Source organism: Rousettus aegyptiacus, unplaced genomic scaffold (assembly GCF_014176215.1).
Source record: "Rousettus aegyptiacus isolate mRouAeg1 unplaced genomic scaffold, mRouAeg1.p scaffold_m13_p_1, whole genome shotgun sequence".
NCBI classification, from domain to species: Eukaryota; Metazoa; Chordata; class Mammalia; order Chiroptera; family Pteropodidae; genus Rousettus; species Rousettus aegyptiacus.
This window is the reverse complement of record NW_023416284.1, coordinates 169,064,434-169,078,786: the sequence shown is the minus strand read 5'-3', so window position 1 is coordinate 169,078,786 and position 14,353 is coordinate 169,064,434. Positions and strand designations below refer to the sequence as shown.

The 14,353-nt window shown below is 40.5% G+C and overlaps 1 protein-coding gene across 1 annotated transcript in view; it reads right to left on the bottom strand.

The window, feature by feature from the left end:
• Positions 1 to 14,353, bottom strand: part of AIG1 (androgen induced 1) — a 201,318-nt gene that overhangs the window by 22,636 nt on the left and 164,329 nt on the right. Inside the window, exon 4 of the mRNA XM_016119573.2 lies at positions 10,007 to 10,122. Coding sequence (XP_015975059.1) covers positions 10,007 to 10,122 — 116 coding nt within the window. The remainder of the gene's footprint in view (positions 1 to 10,006; positions 10,123 to 14,353) is intronic.

The window sequence follows — 14,353 nt, the reverse complement described above, 5'->3', positions numbered from 1 at the left end:
ATCCCCAGATAGAGGATATTGCAAATGTCAGAGGTGAGAGAGATCAAAGTAGGTTCATGGAACTACAGGTGTGTGGAGTGCTGGGGCAGGGGCAGAGCTCACTTTACTGCGTTTTGTGGGCCATAAAATTATATGACTATGCAGCTTTAGTCTGTGGTCTCAAATTGGACCAGGCCCTCTCTGTGGTCTGAATTCCTTGTTTCCTGTTTGTTCTTTCTCCCTTTAACTATGTGAATTCTTCATAACTTCACATGTCCGTCTTTAGCCAAAAAAGTGGAAACGACCCCAAAATGTCCATCAATTGATGAATGGATAAATAAAATATGGTATATTCATACAATGGATTATTATTTGGCTACAAAAAAGAATGAAGGACTAATACATATTACGACATGGATGAACTTTGAAAACACTCTGAGTGAAAGAAGCCAGACACAAAACGCCACATATTGTAGTATTCCATTTATATGAAATGCTCAGAATGGGAAATCCGAATAGACAGAAAGGAGCTTAGTCACTGTGAGGGGCGGGAGGGAAGGGAAAACGGGGAGTAACTGTGTAAAGCACGTGGAGGTTCTTCTTGGGGTAATAACAATGTTTTGGAACTAGATAGCAGTGAGATGGATGTACAACTTTGTGAATATTCTAAAAACCCCTGGATTGGATATTTTAAAATGGAGAATTCTATGCTACGCAAATTATATTTCTATTAGAAACCCAGTGATGTAGAGGTGTAGATAAAACAAATTTGGCAATATATTATTGAGAATTATTGAAGCTGGGCGATGGGTAATAGGAGTTTATTATATAATTTCTTCTTTAGAAAAACAAAACAAACAAAAATTCCCTCCCATGTCACCCACCTTCCTTCTTGCATTTGATCATTTCGCATGATGAAGAAACTAGAAGCCAAGAGTTCACCATTCATTCAGCTCGTGGTCACCAAATCTCAACGTTTACTGATAGCCTTCCTTCACTCATCCCTCTCTGTGTTTAATAAATTCTATGAGCCAACCATTCTGTTAGGAGGTGGGGACAACAGCAACGAGCATAAGAGGCATCGCTCTCACTCGCGAGTCTTCACCATGTCTAATGAAAGCCAGACATTCGAGAGCGATTCCAAATAAGCAAGTGGGAGGAAGCAGCACAGACCCACACTAGATTAGGGAATCAGTAAGCTTTCCTGGAAGGCGTGATGTATAAGGTAAAATCGAGGGTAGGTGGGAGTTTCACAGGTAAAGACGTTGGGCTGGGAATAGAGTGCCAGGCGAGGGAAGAACACTGTGAATGTCTTGAGGCAAGGAGGAGCATCCTTCATGTCTGAAGGATGGAGAAGTCGAGTGTGACTGAAGAGCAGACGGTGAGTGGACAAGGACGAGAGGTGAGGTGGCACCGATAGGCGCGGTGAGGACATACGGGGCCTTTGAGGGCACTTAAGGATCCCGGCAATGTAAAGCTCCCCAGATGCTGTCGCCGCCTCGCTCCCACTTCTTCTCTATCTACATGTGTGCAGCAAAGGAAAGAATCCAGAAATCACTGCTTCTTTCCTCAGCCACTGGCTCGGGCATGAACAATGGTGTCTCTGTTGGATACAATAAGAACTGTGCCTGGTTACCCTCAGTTTGCCATTGGCCAAGACAACTGGATATCACAATAGGGTAGGGGGAAGAAGGAGAACCATAAGGACGATGAACCCACATGAGAGAGGTGTACCTTCCATGCCACTGAACGTGGCTCTACTCCTTCTGGGCGAGACAGGGAATCAGACGTAACATCTTTTGCAGTGATTTTTGTTGCTCTTGAGAAACACTGTTTTCTCCTTAGTGAAATTCCTATGAAACTCAAGGCCACTTGTCATAGGTCCCGCTTGACACCTTCAGTAGTCCAGTTACACATGCAGTTACTCTGGCTGTATGACTCCAGTCACATACTGCTGAGTGTAGAGATTTGAGTTATAGAGTCACCCACATAATGCTCATCTATGAGGGTGACACCTGCTCCATGTTATCCTATTTCTGGACATGGCTAGCTGAGACTTGGAAAAATATTGCTGAAGATTGTGAGAAAAAAGATGTTACAGCTTCACTGTCACAGCAGAGGAGGAAATTGTACACGATGTCAAGGATAAGTGGTGCTGGCCTAACATGATGTCAAACAGGAGCTACTGCTCCCTGGAGAAGAGAACCGAGGTCCTAGTGTCAGTCGAGGCTCTCTGGCAATCAGAGGGTCTCAGATCCTGAAGCTCCTTCTCGCCACCCTTCTTAGTTAGGCATGGGATCATGGCATTCATGAGAACACTTCCAATTCAACCGTAAGACATGATGCTTATATTGGAAAAGGGGACCTATATGCCAACACAACGTGCACTGTCTGGCCCGGTGGTATTCCCAAGTACTCTGGTGTTACTGACTTTAGAACAAACAGATGCCAGAGCCTTGGAACCAACCGTGATGAAAATTAGGATGCTCACTCCTTCGAATGCAAGTATAGTGGCTACTCTCTTGACCTTCAGGGAGATGTGGATGAACAAGCAGGACTCCGGTGAGTTGGGCGGGTCCACTGGCCACTGTGAATACTTTTAAATGGACTGCTGGCAGATGCACCTCACTTTCAGCACGAGTCAGTTCACAGGTACAAGTTAGACCTAGTTAGAACCATCCCCTTGGAAGATGCCTTTTTTAAAAAAAGACAGATGTCCTTATCTGATAGGCAGGCAGATAGCACTACTTTGCATTGTAATCAAGTTAACTATTTATTTATAATACATTTTCTAAAATTCTGTACATACCTTTGATTTAAAGTTTAGTACATTTAGTTGGACATTTCGTGTGACAAAGGGAGGCTAAGGGCACCGTACTTATGGAAAGGACTTGGCCTCATGTGATGGTTCTTTGGCTGACTGACAATTTCTTAGGAGCTGTTCACTCTTTTAGGGTCTGATCACATCTGAACAGAGTTCTAATGACCATTCCTGGATTTCTCTAGAGGCTAATATGAATTTATGAATGGCTTGTCACTTCCTTCTTGCATTCTTCCCACAGAGATAGAAAACACAGTTAATCTAAGCCTTCGGACTCCGTTTTCTTTCTTATCCAATGTTTTTCCAGCAGGATATCATGGGACCAAATAACTCACTATAGTCACGAAGCGATTTGTATTTGTACTTGCAAATTTATGCGTTGTCTTAATTTACGTAAGATTTTTGTACGTAATTCTCAGCTTTTAAGGATGACTTACACATACTGTTTTTCGACTGTCATGTGAGAATATCACAGCCCAAGGATATGTCATGGTATTAGGAAAAATAAAAGTGCTACCCAAAAAAGAGGGGGGTAAAAAAAACCAAACTGGGAACAAAACAGTATCGAAGAGTTTTAAGTAGAAGAGTTGACACGACCAGGTTTGCATTTTAAAACAAACTCTTTGGCCAAAAAGTGAGATGTGGGTGGGAGACAGTGTAAGAAAGTTTGCTCAGAGGATTTGAACATTGAGAAATTAGTACATGAATGGGGCTTGCCAAGAAGGCTGAGAAGGAGCCGCCAGAAAGAACATGGCTTCATAAGAAATGGGTGAATCGACCGACTGACTGACCAAGTAACCAACAGCCCAAACAAACAAAAAACTGGTTCAAAGTAGGATCTGTAAAATAAAAGCAGCTTTGGTGGGGAGGGAAGAAGTAGAATTTAGATCATAGCGACTGGAGGAGGGAAAATGTTGATGGCTCCAGGCGCACTGATTTTCCTTGACTGCCTATGATTCTCTCTGTCTTGCCTCGAGGTCATGTTTTTTCTCTGCTTGGGACATTCTTATCCAGCCTTCACACGGTTAATCTTACTCACTCTCAAGGGCCAGTTTCCATGTCACTTCCTTTGGGAAGCCTTTCGTGACCCTGTAAATCTGGGTTATGGAATGCTTCCCTGAAGATCCTGAATCCCCCTTATTTCTATTATAAATAACCCCCTATCTACTGTATGATAATTGCCCCTTATCCTTCAACAGACTGTTAGCTCCTTGAGGGCAGAGATAAAGAAAGCTTTATACATTGTTTACCCCTGCACCCAGCACAATGCTTGACATGTGGTTGGGATTCAACACATACTTGTTTGAGAGTTAATAAACTCAATCTTGAGCCAACATGGACCCAGGTCTTTCAGATTATGGGAGAATTAAAATGTTATGATAATAATAATCAAGCTAGTTCCTTCTCTTTGAAAAATTTTAGGTAAATGGGTCTACTTCAATGTATAAAGTCAAAGTCTTGCATGCATATCTTAAACCAAATGTCTCTTCCCATTTCCATTTTATCTCAAACAAAAGGTATTTTTGGCTGTAAATTTTTTTTTGACTCTTGGGGAATAAACTCAAGTCTGGTGTCAATGAACAACCAAAGTGACTCCATCTTAAATATAAGACTCCATCTTAAGCACAGGCCAGTTCCCAGAAAAGCTGCAGATAGCAAGACGATCACCCCACCCTAGACTCAGCCAATCAAAGCAACTATGGAAAGTAACTCTCCAAATTCCCCGCCTCGTTCCTTGGCGCCATCACCCAGCCAATCCTGCTAAGAGACAAGCTTGTTGTACCAATCCTGTAACGCCGAGACATCGCTCCCCATGCTTACGATTTTTCCCTTCAAATACCCCTGAAGCCCCATCGGGGCCGCCTCCCACTCACTGCTGCATCAGTGTGCGGACTGCGGTCCGGACTCGAGTCTGAAATAAACTCCCTCTTGCTCTTGCATTGTTGTCGGCTTCTTGGTGGTTTGTGGAGATACGAGTCAGGCATGACATCAATATCTCCTTATCTGAATTATTTACTTTATTTTCGGTTTTATTTTGTGCCTCCCGGAATCCTGGCCCTGCTCAGTGCTGGGGGAGACATAAATGTCTGGGAATCTTCCAGTTATTGTAGGCTGTGGAAACCACCTGCCAAATGTGCGATTGGGCAGGGCTTGAGTCACCTTAAAGGTGTTCACATCATCCCTCCCAGACAGCCACCAAAGATGGTCCAAGCCTTCAACATGCTCTCATACCACCAAAGATAACTAGAAGGCTACAATTTGGCTAATAAATGGATTTTTCTCTACTTGAAATGTTTTTATTGCCTGGGTCATCTCTCATATAGGATCTCACTATGGCAGGAACACATCTGTGAGGTTCCTCCTAAAAGTCTATCAGCTTCAGTGGGCAATTTAAATAAGTCAGGCAAGTGGGAAAAGAGGCTATAAAGCTGAAATTCAATATTAGAGAAATGGATGGTAGAAGTATTATAAACACTTTATATGGTTACTATTGAGCTAAGGGTAATATATATATATATATATATATATATATATATTTTATATATTTTAATTTCCCCTACATTATATGCTTGCATTTAAAACTCACATACTGCCACATTTTTTTTTATTAAGCATCCTATTTTAAGAATGATTTCTCTGACATTTTGATTGAAGTGGTGGTTAAAGAAAATATGTTTGTATTACCCCTTAGAAAACTGCAGACCAGAAAGTTCTCTCTCTCTCTCTCTTTTTTTTTTTTTTTTTCAATTCAGCTGTTCATCTTTCTCTTGCTCTAGATCATCAAGGGCGGAAATTTGGGTAGCAGACTTTGAAAAAAAATTACCCAAATAACCATATAACTACAACTGTATCTTAAACTCCCTATATAGAAATAAACAGGAAATTACAGTAGTGTACCACAGAGAGGCTGCACCAAGACTTTGGAATCCATGAAAGCCTCCCCGAGAAAGAGATATTTAAACTGAGACTTGAAGGATAAGTAGGATTTGGAATTAATAATTGTGGGAGACAGGATTGGGAAGGAGGTGGGGTTGAGTGCTGGTAGGAGAACGTGAAAGCTTTGATGTTGGAAGTAGCATGTTGCTCTTGACAAGCAGAGAGAAGGTCACTGTGGCTGGGGCTTGTGAACAAAGGGAGAAGAAGATGAAGCTAGAGAGATCAGAGGGGTCAGGTAATGCAGGGTCCCCTAAACCATGGAATGGAAGATTGGACTCTAACCCTAGAGGCCATGAGAAATCATCCATACTCTCTGAGCAAGGGACTGGCATGATCATATGTGCTTTTTAAAGATCACCCAAGAATCCTGCAGATAGACAGGGCTCCTAGCTGTGGGGGAATGCCGGTTCTATGCAGTGGTTCAGGAGGGAGAACCGAAGCTGGCACATGGTGCCGGCAGTGGAGAGGCAGCACGGCGTAAGAATTCTAAAGTACTTTGGAGGTATAGAAGCCAGAAATTGGTGAATGACTGTAGTAGGCCCAAGAGAAATGGGCTGAGGATGTCTCAGAGATTTCTGGCGTGAACAACCAGGTGGGTGGCAATGCTAAGGGATACAGGTTTGAAGGCGTGACTGGGAAAGCAGGTATGGCATGAGTTTGGTCTGCAACTGTGAAGTGTGAGAGGCGTGTGAATGGGTATCAGGAGAAGGCCCTGAGCCGGGGATCTGGGATGCAGGTAGTTGCAAACAAAGAGTGAATGGATTTACCTAGGGAAAGTAGCTAGTAAAAGAAGAGGGCCTAGGTTACGAGGGTAGATCTTAAGTATTCTTACCACAATAGTGTTTAAAAATTAATAAATGGAAAAAGGAGAAGACCTAGGACTGAGTTCCAAAACACTTTGACAGCGAGGTCTGAGTAGAATGGGAAGAGCCAGCAAATGATGCTGAGAGGAATTATTCCCCTCCCCCACCTTGCCTGATGGTCCTTTTAAACTTAAAAAACAAACAGAAGTGATATTTTATAAACTCGAGTATTGTCCGGATTTTTAAAGTGAAGAGTGTACCAGTGAGTGAGAATTACTTAAAGAAAGAGAAAGGATTCTCAAACCCTTGATAAAAAACATTGTGTGGTCTATATTACAGTAAACATGGAAATAATAATAATAATAATAATAATAATAATAATAATATTAGTGAAAATAGAAACTTTTTACTGTGTGCCAGGCACTGTTCTATGTGTCTGCGTACAGTAACTGAGTTCTCACAACTGTGGCATGAGGTACATACTATCCTTGTTCCTATTTTACATTTGAATAACTTAAAGCCCAGAAAGGTTAAGGGGAGGAGTCAGAATGCAAACCCAGGAAGTGTCTTTAACTATTAGACATGGCTGCTTTTGATGCGTTACTTCAAAATGAAACAAAACTAAAAACCCCACAGAGTTACTCTTTGCACGGTATGAGGCAGTGGAGAGCATGGTTAATTGTATAGAGTCTGCATCCATACACCAGGGTTTGCACTATAGTTCTGCCAACAACAACAAAACAAAACAGTGGCTTTTCCTTGGGCAAGTCATGTGATCTCGCTAAGCTTTAGTTTCCTCATCTGTAAAAAAAGGCCAGTTAATGCCCATCTCAAAGGGCTGCTTGGGAACTAAATAACATACTATTTAAAAAAGCACTGGCACAGCAACACTTAAAAGAACAGCGTTCATTACAGTTCCTGATCACTGCTGTTGCATCAGACGCCAAGGGGACCTTTGTGTTGTATTTTGTATAAGATACATGGATCATCTTCTTTATCAGGGGAAATCCCACAAATAGGGTACAGAAATGTTGGGGGGAGTGATGACAGAAGGAGGTGTGCAGGAAAGGAGTTAAGGAGCCCACTGTAAATGGACAAGGAGATGCCTGTGACCTGGACATCTGAGTGAGTGTTAAGAGAAGTGTGAGGAGGTAGAAGTGGCCATGAAAGGAGTTTCAAATGACTTCAAGATGCTGAGCATGGGCCGGACTGAGATAGGGGCTGGAGATGGAGCTACTGAGAGTGGAGGCTCAAAGGGCTCCAGGTAGTAAGGGCAAGTTCCAGGATCCCTTGTTTTCACAACGTCTCCTGTCCAAATCTAGGAAGAGAACCAATTCAGATAGGAAGGGAGACTTACGAGAATGGAGAGCAAGCTAGAAACAGAGCAAAGCAGACAGCCAGTCTGGCCAGCAGTCTCGAGGTATAGAGTCGGCTCAACCATACAGAGAATTGGAAAGAAGAGCCCTTTATTTTATAACTAGCATGTAATACGAGGTATGCTTTCTTTCATTTTGGCATGAGGTTCTGGAATGTTCCGTCATGACCCTAGTATGCTATCAAAACGTTTCATATCCTAAACCTTTTGCTGTTGTGTCACTGGTACATCAGCCCTGAGATAATCTGAAAGGGAGCAAAAGCCAGTACCTTTTTGATAACAACGAAAATCCTTAGATTTATATGATATGACATGATGTGAGGGACATTGTTTAGGTCTTGGCGTAGCTATGAATGCCTAAGGCAGAACACCAAAGGAAAAAGTCTATTTTGAAAGCTTTCTCAGAACACGTCTGAGAGATTTTGCTGGTTAATGCAAATACATGTCCAAACAAGTACTGGTTTGCTTAGGGAGGACGCAGAGCTGGCAAGCCCTCCCTTGGCATGGAAAGTGTGAGTAATACTTCATTTTAATGAGGGACTTGGGGGTCCATAATGAAGACTACGTGGTATTTCCCACGTGTCTCTTTGGAACGTGGACTGATTGTACCCATGGTGGAAGAAAAGCCACTGGAAAGTACGTCATTCCTGAGACTTCTGGGGCTCTATGAGATTCAGATGATTTAGTGGCACATAAATGAAGTCACCGAAATACCCAGAGTTCTCAGAGTAAAAAAATTCCCATCCTACAGGTAAGTAAATATGGGTGCAAAGTAAGGAGAATGTGTTTTTTGGAGGGAAGGAAGAAGCACGTTTGATGTTTAAATTAATGCTATAGTCGGTCATTCCCAGGTAGGCTGTGAACACTGTAGCATCCTTGGAATAATTGTGTAGCTCCCCCACATGACTCCTCTGAAAGGTAAGAGTCATGTGAGTATCAAGTTCACATGTATAAAGCACATACTTTCCCTTTTAAGACATATTATCGCAGTCATGCTTCACCTATGAGCCCTGATCATTTGGAACTTTCCTATCAGACAAAGTTAATACTTCACGTTTTAGGTGGAAAGACAAAAATCTAGAAAGTGACTAGGAAAACAAATATTCCCCCAGTGCTCACGAACGGTCTCTGCCTAGTCGGTGAAGTGGCAGATGGAATGAACATTATGCATGTTTGTTCTGGGGTCTGTAGTCTGAATGTCCCCTTAGATCGAGTAATAAGGCATGATTTCTTAGAAGCAAACTCTGTTTGCTTCTAAAGGGGGAGGATGGTGACCTAAAACTCAGGACAAGAGAGTACTGAGAGGCAGAAATGCTGGCAGGAAGGACTTCTTCTGTGTATGCTCATGTATCAAAGAAGACTTAGAATTATAAAGAGAAACGAGAAATTTTCTATCTTAAGATAAATAATTTTGAAACATTAAAATGATAAGAACTGAAATTAATATGAAATAAACTCATTAGGCAAAAATTGTTATCAGATAAATTTGGCATCTCCTACTTGGGATTTATTCGTACCCAATAAACCAATTGGAGATTTCTTGTAATTTATTTACACCAATTTTAAAAAAACAAAACCATTAAATGCATGCTATATGTAAAAGCTAATTCTGGAATAGGTTTTTAATTGACTCAGGAAAACATACATTTTCACTTGTTTCCTATGAAGTTTAAAGTCACTTCTCTCAGAGGTCATTTTTTTTCTGTCCTCATTTGCATTCGCTACACCTCCCCCTCCCCCGCCCCCACTCCTTAACAAAAGCAACAACAAAAAAATCCCAAGCAAAAAAGCCCTTAAGCAATAAAACTGGTGTCCAAGAAAAACATTTAGTTTGAAAAAGAGCTGAAAAATGTAGCCTTGGAAGAACCGCTGCTTACATGGGATTGTTCAACAAATTCCTGTTGTGTGAGGTTTGGCATATACTTTCTAAAAATATAAGCATCTGGGGAAATGAGACAAAGCCCAGGTCTTGGACCAAACGAGGCACGCAGTGTGAATCTGTTAGTGATTATATCCATAATGAAATATGTGCCCAAATTTAGCAGTGCAAAACCTAATACAATACAAAAGCCCAGCAGGCACTGTCCTTACCATAATATATAGGCAACAGAGACGGTGCATGTGGTGGCGAGTCCACTTCTCCTGCTGGGATATGCATGGTGTGATGTCCTCATCTGGATTAATATGAACGGCAAAACCATTGTGTGCTGAAAAAGAACAGAGACCAGGTGACACAGAGTCTCATCATCGCCCCTCAGTAGTTGTTCTGTCTCCGGCAGAAGAATGCAGAGTGTAACTTCCTAGCAAAAGCGAAACAGCGGAGAGCAGTGAGCATTGCTCACCTAAGAGGTAGAGCGGACGTGAAGACATGAGCGCGTCGTCGATTGCTCCGAGGGATTTGAAATTTTATGTCTGTTACAGGAAATTTCTGTTATATAGAAAGATGTATAGGAAGAAAATCGGAACGTAAGAAATAAAAATAACCAATTGATATGTGGGTGTATGTCTTCTCCCCCTGTTCAATTATTTATACGTGGTTCAGATCATACTGTGTGTGTAAATTTGTTTTGAGTTGTAGCATGAAAATTCTGATGTGCCATTTTAGAAATTCTTCCAGAATATCAACCCTTACCTTAGTTGCTTAAAATTCCATTTTACGGCCGCGCCAAAATTAATCAATTCTTGTAGTAAAATATTTTCAATTTTTCATTTATTAAAAATGCCATAATAAATATATTTTTAAAGAAATCTTTGTCTGAATGTCAAATTATTTTCTTATAGTCAAAAGCTATGAAGATTTTAAGGCTGTTGATACATTATGCTAAATTCTGTTTATACCAGGAGCTGGTTAGAAATAACACCAAACTAGCTTCCAGAAAAAAATGTGCCTGTTTGTGCCAGTAGTAGATGCATTTAGACATGATGTCTGAAGACAGACACGAAGAAGCTGGGTCGAACATTGCTATTTGTTTTTCAGATCCACTGGCTACTCTAGGTACTCAGTTCAGTGGGCCAGAATGGGGATGAAATTTATCTCTTCTATATGGTAGGAAGAAAGGAAAGTCAAGTACTTTTAGTATTGAAATTTGGTGGACAGATATAAGGGACAAAGAGTTCCTTAGGTCAAACTGGGCCAGCATAGAGATTACCTTCCAACACTGGAGAGTTTCCCAAGAGTAAGAAAAATTGAACCATCAGCAAGTTTGAATTCTATTTAGTACCTTCTTAATGGCTATGAAAGAATCTTTGTTCTGCAATTGCTGTATTGTTTGCATATTCAAGGAAAAGGCAGGAAATTGAATGTTATGATTTTCAAACTCTAATAAGTATTGTAGCAAAATAGAACCAGGTGGCAGGTAAGCCTTGGCAGGGAAAGACTTGGTGGGGATACAAAGGTGAACATCTTTGGAGCAACTTATTGTTTATATTCACAGAAAAAAAATAGAATGACAGTATTTTGTAAGAAATATAAAGACAGTGGAAGTTTTTTTCTGCCTTAAACATTCTCCTCTAGATAACTTTTCTGACTGCCAATATATTAGTAACTAGAGTTTGGTATTCCTAGAATTTGGAATCAGATGGGTGATTCCACAATTGGGTAGCTTTATATTTCTTTATCCTTTGCTCCTCTGTTGTTTTAAAACAGTATAATTAACTCTGAAGAGAACTATGCAAAATGTACATGTTAATACAGAAACAGTATGTATTTTAAAGATCTATTATATTGTTTTTTTTCACTATAATCTAGTCACCTCAGATGACACTGGCCTGGATTTCACCAACAATTTGAGCTGCCAACAATAGTTTTACAATGGTGCATTCATGTAAAATCCAAACATACAACTAGCAATAAAATCACGTCTTAACAAATCTTACATAAAAGGAAAATCCATGCAAACCAAATGTTCACACTAAAGATAATCCTGACTCTGATGGCCTGTATGGGTTATACAACCTTGATGATACTATTTTTGAATCGTTATTATTAAAAAATGTCTAAACTCCTAGGATATAAAAAACTGAAACTAACAAATGAACAAGGCAAACAAACAAAAACTCATAGATACAGACAAGTTTCATGGTTATCAGAGGGAAAGGAGAAAGCGGGGAGGTAGATAAGGGTAAAGGAGATCGAATATATGGTGATGGAAGGAAATTTGAATTTGGGTGGTGAACACACAATGCAATATACATATAATGTATTATTGAATTGTACACTTGAAACCTATGTAATTTTATTAACATCACCCCAATAAGTTTAATAAAAAAGAAACCCTCATTGAAATAAAAAAACAACAAAAATAAAACAGCAGTAAGAAATTCACTCTTGATGTTTAAAAAAAGGTCCAAACTCTACCTCTTCATCTATTACTCTATAAAGTGATGTGCGTTCAAGTAACGAATTTGAATAATTTTAGTTAACCAGTTATCATTATTTCACCTAGCCTCGTTGCTGATGATCAGATGTCACACCTGGAAAGGTTTGAATGCACTTGGATGATGCCAGGCAGACCATCTCTTTGACAGATGAAGATTACTTCATCCCTGGCATCATCAGCAGTAAAGAGGAGCTAGCCGTTCCATCAGTTGTTCCATAGCCCATTGCGAAGATCTGCTTTTTGGCTAGCTGTGCCTGTGCCAGTCTGGCCAGTGGCAAATCTCAGAAGAAGAATTTTCTATATCAGGGTAACTTAATAGCTTATCATTCAGAATTTTCAGGTACTAAAGAATGTACATCTTCTTCTTTAAAAATTCATAATGCAAATTATGTTTACCAATAAACACTGTATATTAACAAAAGTAAAAAACAGTGCAAAATATATACAGCACATATAAATATTGCCCTGCAGATAGCTAAGTTCTATGAATTAGAAAAATGGTAAAAGTCAACAAATGGTCCTGCTAGATCTTTAAGTAACCTGTAGCAGCTCAGTTATAACTCAAAATCTGTAGCAGCAAGAGAGGTAATTGTTTGAGAACTAAGGTAAAAGAAATTCCGTTCTAATCCACTCCCAGGCAATATTTTCTTCAATGGCTTAAGAACCAGGGAGGAAATACTCAATTCCATTCAAGACCATTAGTTGCCCAAGAACTGTAATTATATATTTTGTTCACTGTGGTATTTGCAGCACTTAGACAAGAGCTTGGCACATTGGAGGAGATCGATAAATATTTGTGGAGATAATTTAATCTTATTAAATAATTCTTATGGAATTATTAACTCCATTATTAACTGCAGATGAGGTAACAAAGACTCGGAGAAAGTAATTATCTTGCCCAAGATCATAGAATTAGTAAGTCTAGAGGTGAAGTTTAAGACCAGTTCTGTCCCCAAATTCCATACTTATTTTTTCTATATTAGAATTGTATCTTTAAAAGATATGAGTTAAATAATCTTTGACTCCATAAACTTGAGAGAGTGCATGATTCAGGATCCTTCGCATTGTCTCTCAATAGATCAGAACTATTTTTTGGTTGAGCCTCAAAATAAACAAAAAGGTCTTCGCTAAAAAAAATGTACTTGCTAAATGTGTATTTTCCTGTGGCACATAAACATTCTGAATAATAATCAATAATACAATCAACCGTCATAACTTTTCAGTGGTGCAATGATAGTTAAAGATGCTTGGAGGCAGCTCTTTCAGCTTTGGTGCAACCTTCTTGGTTGTCCCACATCTGGGTTCCTCTGCTACCAGCTGCCTCCACTGTATCACCTAAGTTCTACCCCAATGAGATCAAAGTCATATACCTAAAGTGCACGAACGGGAATTTGGTGCCATGTCTGCCCTGGCCCCCAAGATTAGACTGCTGGGTCTTTTTCCAAAAAACTTTGGTGATGATGTCCAGAGGCAACAAGTGCCTGGAAGGGTCTGAGGATTACATGAAACAGATCACTCAGAACAGACGGGCCCAGGCGGAGTGGTGCCTTCTGCCCCAGCCCTATCGTCAAAGTCCTCCGGGAACCAGCCAGAGACAGAAAGAAAAGCCCATCAAGCACCATGGAAGCAGCGGCTTGATGAGATCGTCGACACTGCTTGATAGATGCAGCACCGATCTGTATAGCCAGAGAGCTCTCCGGAAACATGACAGAGAACTTGGGGCTGTCCAGTCTGTGAGCTACGATGCTGATGGCCACGACCCTCATGACATCATCAGTGACACCAACAGTGGGCAGGTGGAATGCCTGGCGGCTTGAGAACTACAGAGGAAGATGTTTCAATCAAAGATCATTTGACAACTGAAAGGAAAAAAAAGCAAACCCAGGAATGATCTGTTGCTATTCCTCAAACCTTTTAAGTTAACAGTGTTCTCAGACAGGTGTAGGTACACTTTGGATAAACAAAGGAGATAAAGTCTGGCTGCCAGAGGAGGCTCTTATGAATCATATTGAACTGTTTTCACCATCAAGAGCACAATTGCCCAGCACCCCAGTTACCG